The following is a 22,141-nucleotide window of genomic DNA, read 5'->3' on the forward strand; positions in this document are numbered from 1 at the left end:
CACTAATCTACAAAATCCTCCACAATCTCACAAAACATGCGTAATGATGCCTAATTCAGGAGGAAAGCCGAATCAGTGAGCGTGTAAGCATCTCAGTGCTGGCAAGGGGTCTCCACACAGCTTTTCCAGCACCCAGAGCTGCATCAGGGTAGGTCCATGTGGCCTCTCCTCAGGGATGTCTCACAGGAAGTGGACTTTTCCAGCTGAGGCAGAGAACTAGCTAAGGTAGCCAACACTGGTCCAACCATCAGAGAACAATAGACAAGAAAGGCAAGGCTCAACGAGCCATTTCTCTCTCCGCCCTTCAATTAATCCCACATGTGTTCATTGGACAGGTTGGGACAATAAACTTTAACTATCACAATCATGAAGAGTTACAATTCCAGCACAATCAATTGGACTCATGCAGAGCTTGTGCATAGACAAAAAGATAGCTGTTTTAACAGAATAAGGGGATTTTGTGGTTAAAAATTAAGAAAAATGTGCATATGGGTGATATTCTTTCTCCTTACTTATTGAAATTGGATACTGAGAAAAGATAAATTTCAGAAATAGATATATATGGAAAGCAAGCCTTTTATTGAATAAAGTTCTGTTTATAGAATTAAAGACATAGATATCCTTGATACTCTCATACTTGTATATGTAGCTATAACTTAATAAATCACATCACCTTAATATCTTGAATTATTATTACTATGTATCTAATCCAAAGGCTGCCTTTTCTACCTGCACAATATCTGAGAGTTTTCAAAAATTCCCATTTAGTAGCTTTCTATAATATTCATATTGTTTAGGTTAAAAAAGTAACAAAGAGAAAAACTGAATGCTGATATTGGCCTTTTCTATTTCTGTAACAATGAAACAGTCATAGACAGAGTCTGGATATATAGAGAGTTTTATGATTTTAATATGATATACCTTCAAGATTCAGAATAAATATTTACTTTAACACCTAATGCACTATTTTAACATGATAAGATTTTTTCCCCTCAACTTTAAGAAAGAGTAAGCCAAAAAATGTAAAATCACAAAATGTGGATAACAATAAAGATATAAGATTCTATGATAAATATTATAACACATTAGAAATTAAATAAATATGTTTGATATATTCAGGTGAAAACATCATGGATGAAGTGATCTTGAATATTAGTTATTATTACAAATGAGAAAGGGTGGATGGAAATGATGATCAAACTTCAGCAAACTGACCGAGAAAGTTTTATGATGTACAATACGAAGTCAGGTTTTGAAGCGTAGCAAACTTAAATTCTCTCCTTTATGGTCCTTTCCTTTTGCTTCTATTTCTAGTCTTTAAGTAGTCTTCAGTTGAAACGCTTAGACAAACATACTCTATAAATCACCATAACAGATAAATTATATTGAGTTTACATTACTGAAATGGCTTGTTTTTAGGATTTGGCTACACCATAGTAGAACTAATGTTTTGAGGGGAGAAGAAGACGGAAAATTCCCTGGCGGATCTGCTTGGTTTTCACACTATAGATGATTGGGTTGAGCACAGGTGGAATTAATAAGTAGATGTGAGCCATGAATATGTGAATGAGGGGAGAAGAGTGTTTGGCAAAACGATGGACAATAGACAGTCCAATCATGGGGACGTAAAGAATGAGCACAGCACAGATGTGAGAGGCACAGGTGTTGAGGGCTTTCAGCCTGCCCTCACGGGATGCAATGCTCAACACTGAGCGAAGGATGAAAACATATGACACAAAGATACCCAAGGAGTCCATGCCCCACAGTACAGTGATCAGCACCAGCCCATATATAACATTAAACCTGATGTCAGCGCAGGCAAGGCGGATCATGTCCTGGTGTAGACAATAGGAATGAGAAAGGATGTGGGAGCGGCAGAAGGGAAAGTAAGCGAGTCGGACGAGAAGTGGAATCATGGCAAAAGCACTTCTGAGCAGGGCTGCAACTCCAATCTTGGTGATGAGTCTTGGGGTTAGGATGGTGGCATATCTCAGAGGGTAGCAAATGGCGACATACCGATCAAGGGCCATGGCCAAGAGCACAGATGATTCAGTGAAGGAGAAGGTGTGGATGAAGAACATTTGAACAACACAGACATCAAATTGGATTTCTCTGGAAATGGACCACAACACTCTGAAGAGTGATATCATGGTGGGCATGGACATGCCCATGTCAGTAAGAGAAAGCATAGCAAGGAAATAGTACATGGGCTCGTGGAGCCTTGGGTCTGTCCGGACAATATGCAGGATGGTACAGTTACCCATTATTCCAACGCAGTAGAGAAGACAGAATGGGATGGAAATCCAGTGATGAAATTCCTCATAGCCAGGGATGCCTGTGAGATAGAATGTGGAGGACAGGGAGTTGCTGGAGTTTGAGGTTGCCATTGAGTTGACTAGTTGAAGCATAATTCCATCCCAAGATGATACTACTATAAGGAAGGAAAAAAAAACATGGACCTTGTGTCAGAAAAAACAAAACAATGTAAAACAAATAAACCTTTGAAGTGCTTATCTAAATCCATCGCTACTTTACTACTAAAAGTTTCTAGTCAATAAAAGATTCATTTAACACCCACCAAGACCCTGATTGCTATCTCTTACATGTAGATCATAGTACCTTTTCTAAAAAGGTGGTAATCACCTCTCAAGACACAACCCAGGAAGACCATCTCATAGCTCTTACTAGACGATCTTTTGCTATCTTGGCCAGGATGACTGTTCTTCCTTTAGTCCTTTTTCCTTCTTCATGACACCCACAGTGATTTATTAAAAAATCATTTTATCTGCTTGCGTTCATTGTTTCTTCAATAATGCTATAACATCATGCAATGCACCTTAGTAGAATGCAGACAAGTACTTACTAACATGTCTCGTATATACAATGGATTTCACATGCCCGGTCATGATGATCACATTTTTCAATTTGGTCTTCACCTGGCATTTCTATTAAATTACTTTGTGTTTGTGTGTGATGCAGCTTAAGATAGAATTAATGTAAAGAATTACTTTAAGAATTTTGAAAGAATGTCATGAAATTAAATATATATATGCATAAATATGCTTTATGGAAAGTTTAATTGACTCTAACTTCTATTTAAAAATTTTAAAATCTTATTGCTGATTTTCATAAAGCTGTTCTACATAATGTAATTGTAAACTGATAAATGTATGTACCAGTATGCTATAGCAGAAGCACATAATTAAAAAGAAAAGGTCAAATAAACAAAACAGAAAAAATCTATGTACCAGAATAAATCTATTTACTCTTCCTGATATTGTCACTAAGTGTCTTGTACTTGGATAAAGTGAGAAAATAATAAGCCTCCCAGTAGACTACAGTATGTTTTCTATAATTAAGAAAAACATTTCTGAGCACAGAGGCATTACCTCCTCAAACTCTATTTGTCCTTGGCTTGCAAAGCATCCGGGTTCACCAAAATACTAATAAAAGGAGAATTGACAATCCAAAGGCAGATGACTTGAGAATTGTAAATTAATAAAATGGTAACTACCATATTTTAACTGTACTTTGACTCAAAACTTCTTTAATCTCCTCAAGATTCATCTAGATAAGCCCTAAAGTAACAGATTTCTTTTTGGAAGTTTTAGTACCTTTAAAAATCTTTCCAGGAGATGAAAGATATAAAATCAAAGAAATTCTTTATGACTGTTTGTGTTCATATAGTGATACTTGTTCATATAGTGATCATTATGATATTTCTATTCCTTCCACTGTATCTGACTCATACTTTTTGGTTTTCTGACCTTGTGATGCTCAGTCATGACCTCCGTTCTTCTTTCATTTGTCTAAATACAGATCTGTGTGGGAAAGGATGGGATTCATTTGACTTTGTCAGAATGAGATCGATATCATTGCTTTTCTCTTTGGTCATACTAACAGTTAAAAACAAACATGAAAACAGAGCCAAGTGTAAAATGTGAAGTATTAACATGAGCTGATACAAGGGCTCAAGTGGAGAGCAAAGATTTTGAGAATGATGAGAGCAACGAATATACAAATATGCTTGACACAATTGATGTATGTATGGATGGTGATAAGAGTTGTATGAGCCCCCAATAAAATGATTTTTTTTAAAGAAGAAGAAGAGGGCCTTCAAGGAGATGAACTGACACGGTGGCTGTACCAAAGGGCTCTAGCAGAGGAACAACTGTGAGGGTGGTGCATAACCGGGCAGTGCTCCTTTCTGTCATGCATAGAAACTGCATGGGTTGCAACTTACTCTATCCCATCTAACGACAACATGAATCTGAAAACCATGTTAGCCATGCAGAGTTGATCACAGTAGTGTTTCATAGATGTCACTTAATATCTGCATTGCCTCTGAATCCACAACCATTTTCTTGTAAGATTTTTTTTGTTTTGATACGGTAACTACTATTGCATCTAACCTTATAATTTCAAATGCATTCATGTGGGTTCTCTCACTATGTCTGAAGGGAGGAGTAAAGAGTTCTTTAGTACTAGTTTTTGCCCTTGAAAGTCTTAAGTTTTTATGAAGTAGGGTTTTGACCATTAAGCTTTAGTTAAGGTAAAATTAAAATCACTGATGCGTGGAATTGGAAAAAAAATCTCTGAAAGTTTTCAGATGACATCTCAAATGAATTATTTTCTGTTTATTCATCTTCTTCATGAACAAAGAGCACATCCCCTGCCATAAAAGTCCAAGGGATTTTAAACAAATCTGTCGGAAAGTCTCTACTTCGACGGTACTAGAGAGCAAATAAGCTATAAATATTTTTTATATTTTCTAAACTATTTATTAACCTATTGTTATAAATGTGTGAAATATAAATATTGTTATAATCTAGAATGAACTCAGCAGCCCTTGACTCCTGAAAATTTTTACTCCTAATAAAACTTTCTGTCTCACAAGGTCCCTGTGTTTCTTCCTGATGCCCCACTTTAGATTTCCCAGGTCTTACTCACTTCATTGAATAGTTCCTCTTGCCATGAGTTATCATTCCAGTTCTCAGAGCACAAAGGACAAGTTAATAAGTCTTCTTCCAGTCCTCAGAGACCAGGGGCCCCATGGCACTCACAAGAACATGTTTGTAACCCTGTCTGTGCTACCTTGTTGTTTGCCATGCTTCCTAAGCGCCTCTGCTACATTTCCATACAGCAAATTTGATGGAATTGAAAGACAAAATGCATTCCTAAATACAACTTAACAGATTTTACCCCCAAACAATATGGCTTAGCATAACACACAAAAGTGGAAATGTAAAATAGTTGAAAAAAGTAAACTGATCATTAATAAAACTCTGAAATTACAATTAACTTATTATATTTGAACTGATTCTGACTCTTGTTGACCTACAATGCCAGAGTACAAGTTATCCAAAGGATTTCCATTATTCTATCGTTCATAACAAGGGGCATAGTCCTCTCTTCTGAGATGTCCCTTCATACACTTAATCCACCAACCAGTGTTCTGGAATTCTCATTCTTCTCAAGTTTTTTCATAATTTGTTGTGATCCACACAGTTGAATGCCTTCGAATTGGCAATAAAAACCAAGTAAACCTCTTCCTGGTATCCTCTGCTTTCAGCTTTAGTAATGAAAGTTCTTATTCTACATCCTCTTCTGAATCTGGCCTGTATTTCTGACAGCTCCCTCTCAGTGTACTGATACAACTCTTATTAAATGATCTTCTGGAAAATTTTACTTTCATATGATATCATTAATATTGTTTAAAAACTTGAGCATTCCGTTGGATCATTTTTTGAGGGGGTGGGAATTAGTACATCTATAGATGTCTGTCATTCAGTTGGTCAAGTTGCTGTCTTCCAAATTTCCTGGCACAGAGAAGTGAGGACTTCATCTTCTTTTTGTCATCAGCTGTTGAAACACTACAACTGGTATTTCATCACGTCCTGGAGCCTTGTTGTTAGTTAATGCCTTCTGTGTGGCTTGGACTTCTTCCTTCAGTACCATTGGTTCTTGATCTTATGCTATGTCTTGAAATATTTGAATGTCAACTAGTTATTTGGGGGACAGGGACTGTGTATTCTTAACATAGAACAGGAAAACAGAGTAAATCTCTGATTGTAGCATCAGTGAAAAAGAAAAGATAGGAAAATGCCTATGAGAAGATAAATATGCTTGGAGCTTGAATAGTGAGTGGCCCTCATGGATCCAAAATAGTTTCTAAAACCTTTTATTGGTTGCAATTTTTGGTTTCTTTTCTGCCTAGATACATGGTATATGTAGAATCATATGAAGAATCATGGACTGCAATCATGTTTCCAAGGTGTTCCTGCCTCTTTGTCAATGAATCATGTAGTCATAAATAAATATCTATACAATAAGACTTTACTATTTTCAGGAATGTATTTGTGTGCACAAAGTAGTCAATGAATGGCTTTGGAAATTGCATCATTAACTAATTAACTGATTCATATAACTGTCTCCACTACTGAATTTGAAATTTCATAAAGAAAGGAACTTCTCTAAGTCATCTCTTAGAATAAATCATAGTAAAGAAACAGACACATAAGCAGTGAAAAATCACTCTTTGCTAAACTAAGCTAAAATGTTGAATGTCATAGAATAGATATGACAAGCTTCATTAAAATCACATGGATCCATTTCACCTAAATTTTTGTGTGATTTCGGGTCTTAATAATACAATGAATTGGGTGGAATATGATAAAAGTTCCAGTCACTTCTGTCTTATTTAAATAGAATAAAACATTTTCCTACGAGGAAGGTTGAGACCCTGAAATGAATAAGAGGCACTTGGTTTATGGTAAAAATCCCAGTAGGACATCCCTACTGAATACCATGATATTTCATCCCCATTCTGGGTTTCCCTGGGAGGGAAAATGTACATATCTGGATTGGTTTCCATTCCCATGCCTTGTGTCTGGTAGCTGTCCTTGGTAAGAACTGCATACTTTTTCATTTTAGACTGAGATAAACTCCATCTGCCTTTGTCCTTCTTCTTGGCCAATTGTCACTGTTAGATCTAGGACTGTCCACATTCACCATCCCCATGATGCTCGGCATCTTCGGGTTCAAAGCAAAAGAGGTAACCTTCTGGGGCTATTTCATCCAGATGGTCTTCATCTACTTATGTATTGCAGTGGAGTTGGTTGTGCTTCTGGTTATGCCCTGGATCACTGTGTGGCTATCTATAAACCTCTTCACTAACTAAGAAGCAAGGTCTTCTTAATTATACTATTGCTCATCCTCTTGAGACTCTTAGCCATTTAACTCCCTCTGTTCTGCTTATCACAAGACTGTCCTTCTGTCAATTCTAAATCATCCTTCATATTTATTATGAATACATGGTCATTGCTGTGTCCTTTGCTAGTATTAAAGTCAATATTATCAATGCCTTGTGTGGCATGTCTCTCACTTTTTAATGTGAGAGCCATTATCATCTCACATTCAGATTCATCATGCTGACTTTTAATTCCCTTCCAATGGTTCAAATCAGAGCTCTCAACACTGGTAACTCTTGCCATGTATGTATCATGTTAGCTTTCTACATATCTGCATTTTTTTCATTCACCACCCATAGGTTTGGCCACAGTGTACATGGCACTTTGCATTCATATCCTTCATGCTTATGTACATGTGGTCATCCTATCTGTTCTCAATTATAGAATTTATGGTGTCAAACTAAACCGATTGAAAATAGATGCTAAAATATGTTTTAAAATAAGCATATTCTCAATCTTGATTCAGAAAGAATCACATTTAATTAACAGAGTGAAACCGATTCCATACACTTAAAAGGAGTGGAAGGATGTGGTATGAAACATTTGAAGACACGCAACACTCTCTTAGAGGAGCCCTGTCAATGGCTAATCTTTGGGCTGAGCAGGCTCTACCTCAAGCCCAGAACTGCCAAGTCAAGTTCATATCAAATATTTTAATGAAAATATTTTACAATTTATCATTGTTTGGAAAAAATATAATTCCCTTGTATAGAAGAGAAGTGACACATTTTCCTCCTTCTATTTTATCTAATCATCTCCCTTTCTACTGTCCCAATCCATTTAAACCAAAGCCAACAAACTAAAATATCTAAAGCATTTTATGTGATGAACTTTACTAGTGTTACTCCTTAAAATAATAAGCACTAGACTAATGACCCTGCATCTAATCTGCCTGATAAGAACAACTTTGAAATCCTGTGGGAAAAAGAAGAGACAATAATTTCATGACGTAACTTGTTGGCTCCTAACCATCACGTTAGCTACTTGAAGTCGCCCATTTCTCTGAGGGAGAATGACAGAGCTTTGTATTCCCATAAAGAGTTGCTGTGTTGAAAACCCACAGGGTCAATTCCACCCTGTCCTTATAGGGTTCCCACGAGTCAACATTGACTTGATGGCAATGAGCTTGACCTGGGGTTTTTTGTGGGGGGGATAACCTTGTTAATGTGTGATGATATGATGTGCAAACTGTATGAAAATCATCAAGAATGGTGTATTTTTACCCATGAAGAGAATCATATAAAGTTGGAAGTCTTCGTAAATGTGTCATCTTTGCTACTTCAAATATATGCTTGTATATTTCATAGTTAATTTTATGTGCCTATTGCTATGGAGTTTATTTACTGTAAACAACACTTCTTCTTCTAAATGGCTTTGTCTCTGTGTGTAGGAGGTTTTGCTTCACCTGATTTTGTTTTTATTGGTTGCTTTTCTGCCACTCCATAAAGGACTCTCACTGATATGAAATATTGGGATTACCAGACCTGTTCCAACTCCAGCGTTGTTTTTATTTGTGTTTAAGCACCCTGGAGTCACTTTCAATGCCATGTACAGTAGAACAAAACACAGAGCAGTCCTGCGCCATCCTCACAATTCTTGCTATGTTTGAGTCCCTTGAAGGTGGTATCTTTTTCACTGACCCATTTGCTTTACGAGTCAGGAGCCCTGGCGGCATATTGGACTGCTAACCACAGGTCAGCAGTTTGAAACCACTGGCTGCACGCTGGGAGAAATGTGAAGTTTTCTACTCCCACAATATCCACAGGGGCATTTCAGAAACCCATAGGGGCTTTTCTACCTTATCATGGATAAGAATTGACATGATGGCAGCGAGGGCACTTTTACTGTTTTTCAAAAATTTTACTATGTATATTGCCCTTGTCAAGAAATTAGTCTTCCCTAATAACATGCCCAAACTATTTGAGACTAAACCTTGACATTCTCATTACTAGGGAGCATGCTGGTGGGACTTTTTTCAGGAAAGCACTACTGAGGTGTTTCTGTTTGTCTGTCTTTGTGTAGGTATTGATCTAGGAAGTATTTAACAGTGCTTTCTAGTTTCATTGGAAATTGGCATCATGTATACACATGACTAAAATAAATGAGGTATTTTTGAAATCCTGTGGGAAAAAGAAGAAACAATAAATTTATGATCATGTTTAAACATGTCTTGTTTGGAATAGGCTCCTATATATATGAACTGGAATCTTAGTAAAAATGCTTTTTGAGGACTCTCATCTTTCAGATATTTTGTTAAGATATCAACGTAATGTACGGAACAAAGCAAAGACAGTATTGTTTCTTTTGGAAGTAGCTTCTCCCGGAGATTCATTTTACTAAATAACCAACACATTTTAATTCTTTGTAAATTTATATGATTGGGTTCATGCAATTAGGATGATCCACTCAAGCTTTAGCTTCCCTTAGAAGTGGGTTTCCTGAAGTCACCTTCCAGGAAAAAATAGCCTTGTAAGCATCTCAGCAGAGAACATTGGGGAATTTTAAAAGAATTATGGGTTTGTAACCAGTTTTCTGGAAGAGGAACCCGAGGTCTGATTGGATAATGCTGGGCATGTTCTTAGTGATTCTGTTACTTCAAGCACCTCAGACCCTACTTATTGGTTGAGGGGAAAAAGAGACCCTGAATTCAAATATAGCTTATATGGACCTCTTTTTTAAGTCTAAGGCAGAACAAAGACAAAATACGTCATCTGAATGAAAGAGACTGTCAGCATGAAGCCATAAAATAGTATCTAAGAATTTACAACCACAAGGCCAAATTATAAAGGATGGGAAACAAAGGAACTTCATTTTAAAAAAGCATAATCAGCAGCCAGTTAATTCATCATAGTCTCAGAACCACACTATTGTAGGTTAGGAAAACTTACAAAATTGATATCTTGTCCTCCTGCTACCTGAGCAAGTTTCCAACTGCAGATTCTTTCACTGTCTAGAAAAAAAAATAACCCAATTCTGAGTCAATATTACTATGCAAGCAAAAAGATTTATTAAACAGAGAAGTGCCTTACAAGGCAAACCATGAAAAAAGTCATATTGGACAGAGAAACATCTTCAAATGGATTACATGGACTAGCCTAAGAACATGCAGGTGACATCTCACAGAACAAAGGAAAGGAGAGGTTTCCCAGGAAGCATGGGCAGAAAGGGAGGAGTACTGCGGTACAATGGATTAGGCACTGGACTGCTCCGTGGAAGACAAGAGCATTGAGACAACCATCCACTCCCCAGGGGACAGGTGAGACCTTCTACTCCCTGAAAGGTTTGCAGTCTCCGAAGCCCACAAATGCAGTTCTGCCCTGCCCGGTAAGATTGGTATGAGTCAGAGTTTACTCGGTGAAATTGAGTTTGATTTGAGGCAGAAGGAATATTATGTTTGTTCATGAAACGTGGTAGAAAACTGTGAGAACGGAGTCTAGCAGCCTGGTTACCTTAATTGGGGGAACACAATGGTTATTCAAGGTGGGAGACTTTGGTAAAGGCTTCCGGGTGGGGTAGTTTCACTGATTAATGGATGATGGCGTGCATGAGGCTGCTAGGTCCTCAGATTTGAATCTTCTGCCAAGGTCTTCTCTGCTCTTGGGTTCAGCTTAAGGTGGCAAGTGTCTGGTCTACTTATGCTCCTGTGTCCAGTCTAATCTGGCCGAATACTGAATGCTGCAAGCCAGGTAGGAGAACTAAAACACACAGCATCCTTCCATTAAAAGGGTTCGTACATATTCTCTAATGCAATAAATGCCTCATCTTCAACTCTCTTACTTTTTCTAAGACAAACCTAAAATGCCTAGTCTTCAACTCTCTTTACTTTTTCTAAGACAAACCTAGATTTTTCTTTCAAACAGTAGGAGGAAGGGACACATTCCAAGGTCATTGGTCAGATGTCAGACAGCAAGCTTCCCTTGGCAAATGTAGCTAGTTGCAAGGGCTGACAAACTAAACTTCACAGATGAGAGTGGGCTTATGACTGCAGAAAGGAATGGATCTGAAGTCAGCAGGTCAAATGACAGGCAACAGACTGCTCACTGGCTTATGTACAAAGAACTGGAGATCAGATGCAGGATCTAAACCCATCAAAAAGTAATCAAGATTTTCCCCAGCATCCACAAATATTGGAGACAACCCAGGTGCCAATGCAAATATTCTTTCAATTCATTGACTGCTAATAGCAGAACTCATAATGGAGTAGATTACATTTTATTAGATCCCATCATAGGGGATTGCTGAGAATCCTGACCCAGTCAACTTGACATAAAACTATCAAAACTTGTGTTTAAGTTGACTGATTCTCTGGCATAGTAGTTGATTTGATCCATCAGTCATTTAAGAAAAGATTGTGTTTAAGAATCAGAGGAAGGTTGTGAGTTTCATTATTGCTACACTGAACCCGGAGTGGCTCATCTCTTACCCACTACCCCTCTGCAAGGGATGTCCAGTTGTCTACAGACGGGTATTGGGTCCCCATCATGTGCTCCCCTCATTCACAATTATATGATCCCCCCTTTGGTGCTTGACCCCCCCCCTTTGGAGCTTGATCGGCCCTTCATGATCACACATGTTGGTGTGCTGCTTCCATGTGGGTTTTGTTGCTTCTGGGCTACATGGCCTCTTGTTTGCTTTCAAGCCCTTAAGACTCCATATGCTAGATCTCTAGGCACCATTCGCCTTCTTCACCACACTTACTTATGCACACATTCGTCTTCAGCGTTTATGTGGGGAAGGTGATCACACAATGATGGTTTTTGTTCTTTGGTGTCTGCTACCTGGTCCCTTCAACACCTCCTGATCACACAGGCTTGTGTACTTCTTCCATGTGGGCTTTGTTGCTTCCAAGCTAGATGGGCCACTTGTTTGCCTTCAAGCCTTTAAGAGCCCAGAAGGGTGGGTAGAAAGAGGGAACTGATCACAAGGATCTACATATAACCTCCTCCCTGAGGGATACGCAACAGAAAAGTGGGTGAAGGGAGATGCCAGGCAGTGTAAGATAAGATAAAATAATACTTTATAAATTATCAAGGGCTCGTGAGGGAGGGGAGAGCAGGAAGGGAAGAGGAGGGGGGAAAGGAAAATGAGGAGTTGATCTCAAGAACCCAAGCGGAAAGCGAGTTTGGAGAATGATGAGGACAACGAATGTATAAGTGTGCTTTACACAACAGATGTATGCGAGGATTGTGAAAAGAGTTTTATGAGCCCCAATAAAATGATTTTTTTTAAAGACTGTGCAGGCACAAGCTTAGTGAACAATCTAGGATATGCGTCCTTTGTGCAACAAGAATTTCCCGCTTATTACTTTTTTTTATTTTTTGCTTTGCCCCATTCATTTACTCCATAGCTTTGCTTTAGGATTTTTCTGTAAGTGGTCAGGGAAATGCATCCATTTAAGGTCTTTCCAAGAAATCTCTTCAGCCAGATATTTAAGTTCATCACTTATGCATTCTACTTTCCACCAAACATTTATAAACAACTGCAACAAGATCCTTGCCAGGGCATGAAAGCATTGCCCTTCTTCATTGTTCAATCACAGGTTCATTGTTATCTTTTACAGCCTTACCAGAAGCACTGTTACTGTTCATATTATAGCACATTGTCTCTAGGATAATACTTTTTCTTTAATGTGCTTCATTTCTTTCAAACCAAAATTCTTCTTTGATGTCCATAATTCTACCAACAGGTATTTACTAGTAGGCAATATGGTAGGCTAACTAGAGAACAAAAACTAGTGATATATGTGTTCCAAAACTCACTGCCATCAAGTCAATTCTGACTTATATTGACCCAATAGGACAAGGTAGAGCTGCCCCTGTAGGTTTCTGAGAATGTAACTCTCTACAGGAGTAGAAAACCGCATCTTTCTCTCACTGGACTGCTGGTGGTTTCTGAGTGCTGGCCTAGCTGTTAGCACAACACATAAACATTATGCCACCAGGACTACTCCTGGTAAGTAAATAAATAATTGACAGATAGATAGATGATGGATAGGTAGATAGATAGATAGATAGATAGATAGATAGATAGATAGATAGATAGATAGATAGATAGATTTATATTAAGGAAATGTCTCAAGTAGTTGTAGAAGCAAGTAAGCCCAGCCTGGAATCATGTCTTTGAAGTAGAAGCTAAGCTGGAGGCTTTTCCTGACTTGTCGAGCTTCAAGGTCTAATGAACCAGCATCTGCAGGAAAACCAGAGGCTGCAGAGGCAAGTAAATCCAAGGTCAGCAAGCTTAAGGCTATGGAAGCAAATGAACCCACAATCAGTGGGTCCGAAGGCAGGATGCTGATAGTGTCCTAATCAGCAGGCAATATGGCCCAAATTTCAAACGTGGAATTGGACAAACCAGATGCAGGATCGAGACCCAACAAAATGAAGCAATCTTTCCACAGTGATTATGTTGGAAAGAGGACACACCCCCAAAGAAGTTTTCTTTTAATTCCATAAGGTGTGTGATCTGAGCAAGGAATGCACTCCATCCTGAGCTCCTTACAACATCTGGCCTGGCTTCTCACAACATCTCAACATGGCATTTATTATATTAAGTTAGGCTACGAGATGGGGAATTGCTAGACCCCAACTGCCAAACTACTGAGAATCCTGACACAGCCAAGCCCACCTATGATAGGCATCTTAAAATTCTCATTTTCATTCATTACCAAATTCCAAAATTTTGTTTTTCTAACACTTCATGGGTAATTGCATTTTGACTATGATTGCAAGATGGGAAGTATGGCTACCATAATTTATTGAAAGCCATATGTTTGTTTCCCTGAGTTGGACCACTAGAGATTGATCTTGTCGCTCCTTGTAGGGTTCTGATTGATAATATTCATGGAATCTAGCAAGGGGTATTGGCTCTTCTGTGCTAATGCCACACCTACCCTGTCTTGCTATTGTACATAAGATGTCACCCGGAGCACCAAAAAGAGAACTCTCTGTATCTATGTAATATGAGGACAGCTGTGAATATCATTTGCACTGAAGATAATATCTGGCAGCACCTTATTTCCATGCTGTGTTTTTCTTATACATACTATTTTATCATTTGTTATACATACTGAATTGGTTAATAATCAATTATGTCTCACCTCCAAATTCACTCTTTGTGCCTTCTTTGTGAAACACACACAGTGCTAAACATGGCAGTAGAGAGAAACAGAAAGCAAATGTAAAATCTCCCAATCTCCATATACTCATTTTACAGACTCCCAACTATTGGATATTTTTTTTGTTCCCAAGTCTCCAATATAAGTCTCCTGCCATGCTTGAAGCTTAGCCAGTGCTGTACATCTGCAGTTCACGGGAAAAAATATCACCCAGAAGCCAGCAACTTTCCCCAGAAAGCATCCTTTACAATTGTTTGGAAGGGAGTGAGTGACTGCGTTGCGGCACACTCCAGCGAGGTTTTCTGATGTGTTCCAGGGAATGGATTTCCAAGAAGTGCCACTGGAGTAGCATCATAAGGATTTCTCTGTCTTTTATGATTTCACTCTGAATGAAGAAATTCCTTCCATTTCTCTCTCAGTTTTGCATTCAGTGACTAGTCCTTAAATCTGTAATTCCTGTATTTATAGAGCTCCTTTTCCATCTTACAAGTTTATTAATAATCTTAATTTTAGTCATCAGTTCTTAATATTAAACATTTTTCATGCTCAAATTGCTGGGGGTTTTTTCTCTTCTGATTAAACAGACTAATATACAAATCGTTTTATAGCAAAAGGGGTCAGATGCTATTGAAATGGAGTTTTAATTGATATTATAGATTCTTTACCTAGTCGTTTTAAACTGTACCAAAAACCAAACTCACTGTCCTCATGCCAATGCTGACTCATAGAAACCCTAAGTTACAGGTCTCTGAATCTGGGTAGACAGCCACATATGTCTCCCACAGAACGGCTATAGATTGAGCACACTATAGATTGAGCAGCCCAATAAATAGTCACTTGGCCAGCAGGGCTCACCAACTCAGAAATTAAGATCAGGTTGTTACTTATAAAGGAGACCCTTCAAACTTTTAAATTACTTTGTTTTAAACATCATGTCAATCCGTCTTTAACAGAGATGATTAAGGGTAGCATAGTGGGATACATTTGTTTTTTTATTTTGCTACTGACTTGACTTCTGAGGTGTTTGTAATATAATGATCAGTATAATTTATGCTTCTTATCATTACCATCAACTCATACCTCTCATAGTATTGTATTGCTTAATTATGATTTATAAAACATAAATACCCTTAGATCACTAATTAGAACTGGACCAGTTTTTAGCATTTAAGTAAGTGTTTTGTTTAGTAACTCAATGATAATTTTAATCATTGAGGACAAAGACTTGGACAATTTAATTCTTTGTGGAGCCTAATAACATCTTCTGCGAAGTTTTTTCAAACCTAACAATCACTAATTACAATAATGATATTCCTTTTTCTGCTCAAACAGGCTATTATATATATGTTACTTGATATTATTTTTAATCATTTTATTAGGGGATCATACAACTCTTGTCACAATCCATAAATACATCACTTGTGTAAATAACATTTGCACATTCATTGCCCTCATCAGTTTCAAAACATTTGCTCTCCACTTAAGCCCCTGGCATCAACTCCTTATTCCCCCCCTCCTTCCTCCCTGCTACCCTCTCCCTCATGAACCCTTGATAATTTATAAATTATTATTTTGCCATATCTTGCACTGTCTGATGTCTCCCTTCACCCATTTTTCTGTTGTCCATCCCCCAGGGAGGAGGTTATATGTAGATCCTTGTAATCAGTTCCCCCTTTCCATGCCAACCTCCCTCCACCCTCCTAGTATCCATTCTCACCACTAGTCCGGAAGGGTTCATCTGTCCTGGATTCCCTGTGTTTCCAGTTCCTATCTGTACCAGTGTACATCCTCTGGTCTAGCCAGATTTGTAAGGTGGATTTGGGATCATGATAGTGGTGGGGGAGGGGGCTGAGGGCTGGGAGGAGCATTAAGGAACTAGAGGAAAGTTGTATGTTTCATCGTTGCTTTACTGCACCCTGACTGGCTCATCTCCTCCCTGCGACCCTTCCATAAGGGGATGTACAGTTGCCTACAGATGGGTTTTGGTTCTCCACCCTACACTCCCCCTCATTCACAATGATATGATTTTTTGTTCTGATATGCATGATACCTGATCCCTTCAACAATTCATGTTCGCACAGGCTGGTGTGCTTCTTCCATGTGGGCTTTGTTGCTTCTGAGCTAGGTGGCTGCTTGTCTACCTTCAAGACTTTAAGACCCCAGATGCTGTATCTTTTGATAGCCGGCACCATCAGCTTTCTTCACCACAGTTGCTTATGCACCCGGTTTGTCTTCAGCGATTGTGTAAGGAAGGTGAGCATCATGGAATGCCAGTTTAATAGAACCAAGCATTCTTGCATTGAGGGAGTACTTGAGTGGGGACCCAGTGTCTATCTGCTACCTTAATAAACAAAAACTACAAATATATGCACATAGATCTATTTTCACATCCTCATTACTTGATATTCTTGATTAACATTCTGAAAGAAAGAAAGCATAATATAATGGTGCTTAGGTCAGAAACTTGGGGGCAGTTGTAAAACAATGGGCTTCATTAGGAGTAGAGATGCCAGGTTCACCCAGTCTTTTGAAGGTAAAGAACTATGCTAACTTTGAGGTGTGCAGATGAACCAAGATAAAACTTGTACTGTGAGACTATGAGGGTTCAATCATGGTTAGATAAAAATCCTGGAGCCTATTTTACATTGAATGTATATGGACGTGATTAAATTAAGCTGTGATAAAATTGATATAATTTAGGCTATGCCCTATCCACAGATGCACAGGAAAAATAGATTATAAAGATGGAGTGAATGTAAAGTGTCTCCTAAGGGGAACACTTCATGTCACCAGAGTTCTGATCCACTTAAATCATTTGTTCTTCAAGCAAACAAAATTACAATTCACAGAAGTCTTTGGAATTGCAATGTGTTCTATGATGCTTAATAATAAATGTTGATATCCACTACCACAAAGTATGCAATTTTAGTAAATATTCCCAGCTATAAGAGTAAGACATTATTTTCTAACAAAGATAAGAAATTGACATGACCATAAATGTTCAATTGAAAATATGATAAACTTGGACCAATTTACAAAAAAGAAGAAAATGTATGGAGAGGAATCAAGATAGATTAATTCTTCAGATAATGAAGAAGACCAAGACGAGCTGCATTCCTCATCTTCCCCGGCCACCAGCACTTCCTCAGGGGGGTTCCAATTATAAGTGTGGGAACTAGAGTTAATCTACAACGGCACTTTGCGTTTATTACTGAGAACAGAAAGTTAGAATGAAGGGTTGAAAAGTGATGAAAACCATCAAGGTAAAAGTTCTATAGAGATGAAAACCACAGAGAAGTGAGCTCCGAAATCTTTGTAACTTTTCTCTCCAAGTATTTGCCTGACTTTTAAACAGTGCAAGTTCAGGGAAATACCCAAGAAATCCAATGGAAAATAGGAACTGAGAAGTTCTTGATATGAGCAACATGATTCTTGGATTCTCTTTCTACCCACTAAAGATTTAACCCTCTTAGGAAAAAGATATCTTCACAGTAATCTATAATTTTATACTATATTTTAAGCATATAATCAAAATCATAAAACCTACAAAAAAGGAAGTAAAGGAAACTAATAGGCTACAGAAACGTGATTAGAGATTAATCATAATGTTAAAATACTGTGTTATAAAATAGTGGAGATTAAAATATTCCTAAAAAGAAAGAGAATTTCAGTCACTATTTGAAGGCATAAAACATTAGAGCAGACAAAGAAACGTACTACAATTACTTAAGGGAGCAGTGTCAACGATAGTAGTTAGCTTTTTCACAATTAAAAAGAAAGTATTTGAGGCAAAGAAATGGTAAACATAAAAAGGGAAGGGTAGGGTGCTAAGAATGTATGGTATGAAATATCTTTTATAAGTGAGCACATAATGGCAGACTCTAACACTTATGGATGCATATTTACCAGTATATATTTTACTTAGTTATTTTGCCTCATGGCACCAGCTAAGATCTCAAATGAAATATCTCATAGTTTTGATGCAAATAGAATCCTCTAATGGCTTTTTCTATTATGGAAATGCATTATTCATTATTTCACCATATAATGTGTTAGTCTAGGTTTACTAGAGATACAAATCCAGAGGCACTCAAATAAGTGTATAAGAAAGAGATTTATATACAAGAGCAATTGAATATTGCGAAAACATCCCAGCCCAGTTCAGATCAAATCCATAAGTCCAATGTTACCCAATATATCTGATACCAATATATACATTCCTCTTCAGACTCATGCATCACATGCAATGATGCTGAATGCAGGATAATCACAGGTCAGTTGGTGGAAAGTCTTGTGGATCCAGTGGCAGTGGAAGCATCTCAGCACAGGCGGGGTCTCCATGTTTCTTCTTCAGCCCCAGGGCCCTCATGTTGCTCCATGTGTCTTCTCAACAAGAATGTCTTGCAGAGAGTGAGTGTGTGTCCTGCCTCCAAGGAGGTATTTATCTCCTTAATGACTCCAAATGATATTATCAAGCTATGACCTGATTGACAGGCTAAACTCTACCCCTTCACTCTTTTAAGTCTCAAATTGACAACAGATTAGGTAATTACATCAATAGTGCTTTAGTAGAGTCTCTCTTGAATTTCATTAAAACTGTCATGGATCTTATAATTATCTTCAGAACAATTTTGAAATAAAATATATGATATTTCTACTTTATTTGTTTAATATAACTTTAGTATATTATTGTTAGATGTCCTTTAGTTAGTTGTACACAGAGACTACGCACAATATAGTAAAATACTGTTCGGTCATGTGCCATTCTCACATTTATTGTTAATGTTTTATGTGTACAATGGTGTTTGCTGAGATTATTTTTCACTTGGGTGTGCACTGTGCTTGATTATTAGTTACTGCAGTTTACTTATTTATTTATGTGCCATTTTTGATAGTGTTATGTATTTGTCTGTGTCTATTTTCACTGTGTCTGATCTTAAAATGTATGGGTTTTATAATGTTGTTATCAGCTTTTGGAATTGGAGTTATAGTGACTCAGAAACTGGACTTGGAGCTACTTTGTCCTCTGTGCTTTCCTAAAATAGTTTTGAGACTGCTTTCATTTGTTTTTTAAGTGATGATAAAACTCACAAATAAAGTTTGTGTCATTTTGAGTTTTGTTTTTATTTCCACTTATTTATTTTAGGGTGGCTCTTCTGTTATTTGTTTCACTCAAGAATTTCTTTTAAAAATTACCATAATTTAAATAACTTTAAGAATTTTTAATATTTTATTATAGTTTTAATATTTAGTGTAATCAGTGATGCCCTTTCTTCCTTTCCTTACATAAGGAATGTGAGGTTTCATATTTATTTATTAATAATTTTTATTTGTTCTTATCTTAGTAGATTATCTGAAACCTCCCCTTGTTTTATATTTAATTAATTCTAATTCCATATTATTTGCATTGCTCTACTTATTTTTGTGTATGTTTCTTCTTTTTCTTATTTCTCATGGTGAAAATTAAGAACATGAATTTGTTTTATGTAGATGAGAAGTGTCTAATGAACTACATAATAAACATTTGTTAAGAATGTGTAACTTACAACTCATACCAACCACAAGATTATTCTTAAAACATTTCAAAGATCATGCGCTCCCATAACAATCAAATTGGTCTGTAATTCAATTATGAAAGCTTACATAAAAAACTCCAAAAATTTTGATATTAGTCAATTCACATCTCAGAGTCATGAGTCAAAGAAGAATTACAATAGAAATTAAGTATATCATGAAGTAAATAAGAATGAAATACTTATTGCAAACAAAAGTGCTATTTAATCACATATTTCTAGAGAAAAGCGTTTCAAATTATAACCCAAGTATCATATTAAGGGATTATAAACAACTTGAAAATTTTTAATAAAGGAGTAAATAAGGATAAAAAACAGTTCAAAGACACATGGGATAAAAATAGTTAAATTTTTCCTATGAATTTTTGAAACCCTCTCACCCAGTTAACTTAAAATGTATCTCAGTTTAAATAGTATCTTTTCTAATTTAAATAATTATTGTCATCTTAATTACAGTTATGAAATAAAGGCCATTCGGATTGAGATTAGAAAAGGAGTAGCTCTAGTACTAATCACAAAACCTAACCAATCTTTATCTTTAGAAAGTAAATACCATCTTCCCCAGAAATAAATATTCGACAGATTATGGAGACTTACTATTCAGAAGAAAAATCTGTGCCACCCGCTGGCAGATAACTTTATTTTTTATTCCATAAACAAGTGGGTTGAGTGCCGGTGGCACAAGAAGGTAGATGGTAGATAAAAGAATGTGGGTAGAGGGGACAACATGTCCAAAACGGTGGCTTGAAGAAAGCAAGGATAAAAAACTCAAGAAAGACAAAAATATGAGGCACACACGTGTTAAAGGCTTTGAGTCGAGCCTCCTTTTGGTTTAGAAGAAAAACAGCATGGAAAATCAGGATATAGGATATGATGATAAAAATCATGTCAAAGCCCAGAATTGTGAAACCAACGAACAGGCCACAGATTTTGTTGATTCGAACAGCCATGTGCTCACAGTAAGAATGGGCTATAACAGTAGAATGGAAAAGATGCAGTCTTTTGATGAGCGTGGGTAACAGGCCAACCAGTACTGTTGCCCTGATCACCACCACCACCATCATCCACGTGAGGACAGAAGGCGTAAGAACAGACGTGTGTCTCAATGGATCACAGATGGCAACATAGTGGTCCAAGGCCATGGCCAACAAGATGCCAGATTCTATGCACTGCAAGGTATGGATGAAGAAGAGTTGGGCTAAGCAGACACCAAAGACCATGGAACAAGAGTCAAACCAGAAGATGGCCAACATCTTGGGAGCAATGGCTAAGCAAAGCCCTACATCAGTGGCAGCTAGTACTGCCAGGAAAATGTACATGGGCTGATGCAGGCTGCGTTCTGCAGGAATGATGATCAGTAAAATTATGTTTCCCAGGAGAGCAAGCAGGCACACTGCAAAGAAGGGAAATCCAATCCAAAACTGCACGTGTTCTAGTCCAGGGATGCCAATCAGAGTCACTGTCCTGGGGTCCAGATAAGAAAAGTTGGAAGATGCCATGGAAATCAGTGAGATTTCTTCTTACTACTAATTCTGATACCTGCAAGAAATCTTGACTGGGAAGTAGAGTCCATAACACCCACAATCACTCAGGTCTATTAAGCACTTTGAGGTTGGTCCTTTGGACAAGCAATCCTATTATCTATGCTATACGTCCGCCCAGAAACAAACACTTTTGCAACATTGTCACTAATGACATATATGGAAGTGAAACCCAGAAAAAAACTTCAAGCTTCTTACTTAGCTTTTGTGGAAATGGGAGCCAGGATTGTAAGAGTACTGCCTTTTGTGTTTTCCATAAATTCTATGTTGAGGTGCCTGAAAAACTACTGCTAGCCTTTTCATTTTTTATTTACCTTTAGATCCCAGACCAATTTCAGAGCATTTGGAAATTATCCTGGGACCTTTCAGGTCCCAGAATGGATTCTGCTTCTGTAGACTTGCGTGCGTCTGTGCATAGTCCTATGAGAGCTCTTGCTATCCAAGAGACTACTCCAGGTCCCAAGGAGCAGTTTATTTATTCCTGAGATTTGGAATCAATTATTAAATCAGGCTTAGGAGAGGACAGTTTAAATTCTTGTATTCATTCATCCTTTCTTCAAAATAAGCAGGCTTCTGTTTGGGAGAGCCCTAAATAGTTCCCTTGGTGAGGATTTGAAGAGGCTATTCTGCTTTCAGAGGCAGCCAGAAGTGGATGCTTCATTT

General features: G+C 37.6%; 1 protein-coding gene and 1 pseudogene across 1 annotated transcript; both read right to left on the reverse strand.

Annotated features, from left to right (window-relative positions):
• Positions 1 to 1,442: 1,442 nt before the first annotated feature.
• On the reverse strand, positions 1,443 to 2,387 carry LOC142446861 (olfactory receptor 51G2-like). Its single transcript, XM_075548596.1, has one exon. The coding sequence runs from the start codon at positions 2,385 to 2,387 to the stop codon at positions 1,443 to 1,445; it is 945 nt and encodes a 314-aa protein (XP_075404711.1).
• An 18,133-nt stretch (positions 2,388 to 20,520) lies between these two features.
• On the reverse strand, positions 20,521 to 21,436 carry LOC142445893 (olfactory receptor 52A1-like; annotated as a pseudogene).
• Between the last annotated feature and the right edge of the window lie 705 nt (positions 21,437 to 22,141).

Source organism: Tenrec ecaudatus, chromosome 4 (genome assembly GCF_050624435.1).
Source record: "Tenrec ecaudatus isolate mTenEca1 chromosome 4, mTenEca1.hap1, whole genome shotgun sequence".
NCBI lineage: Eukaryota > Metazoa > Chordata > Mammalia > Afrosoricida > Tenrecidae > Tenrec > Tenrec ecaudatus.

Bases quoted from the DNA above. Each gene is read 5' to 3' on its own strand.
- LOC142446861 (XM_075548596.1), bottom strand. From the start codon at position 2,387: ATGGCAACCTCAAACTCCAGCAACTCCCTGTCCTCCACATTCTATCTC.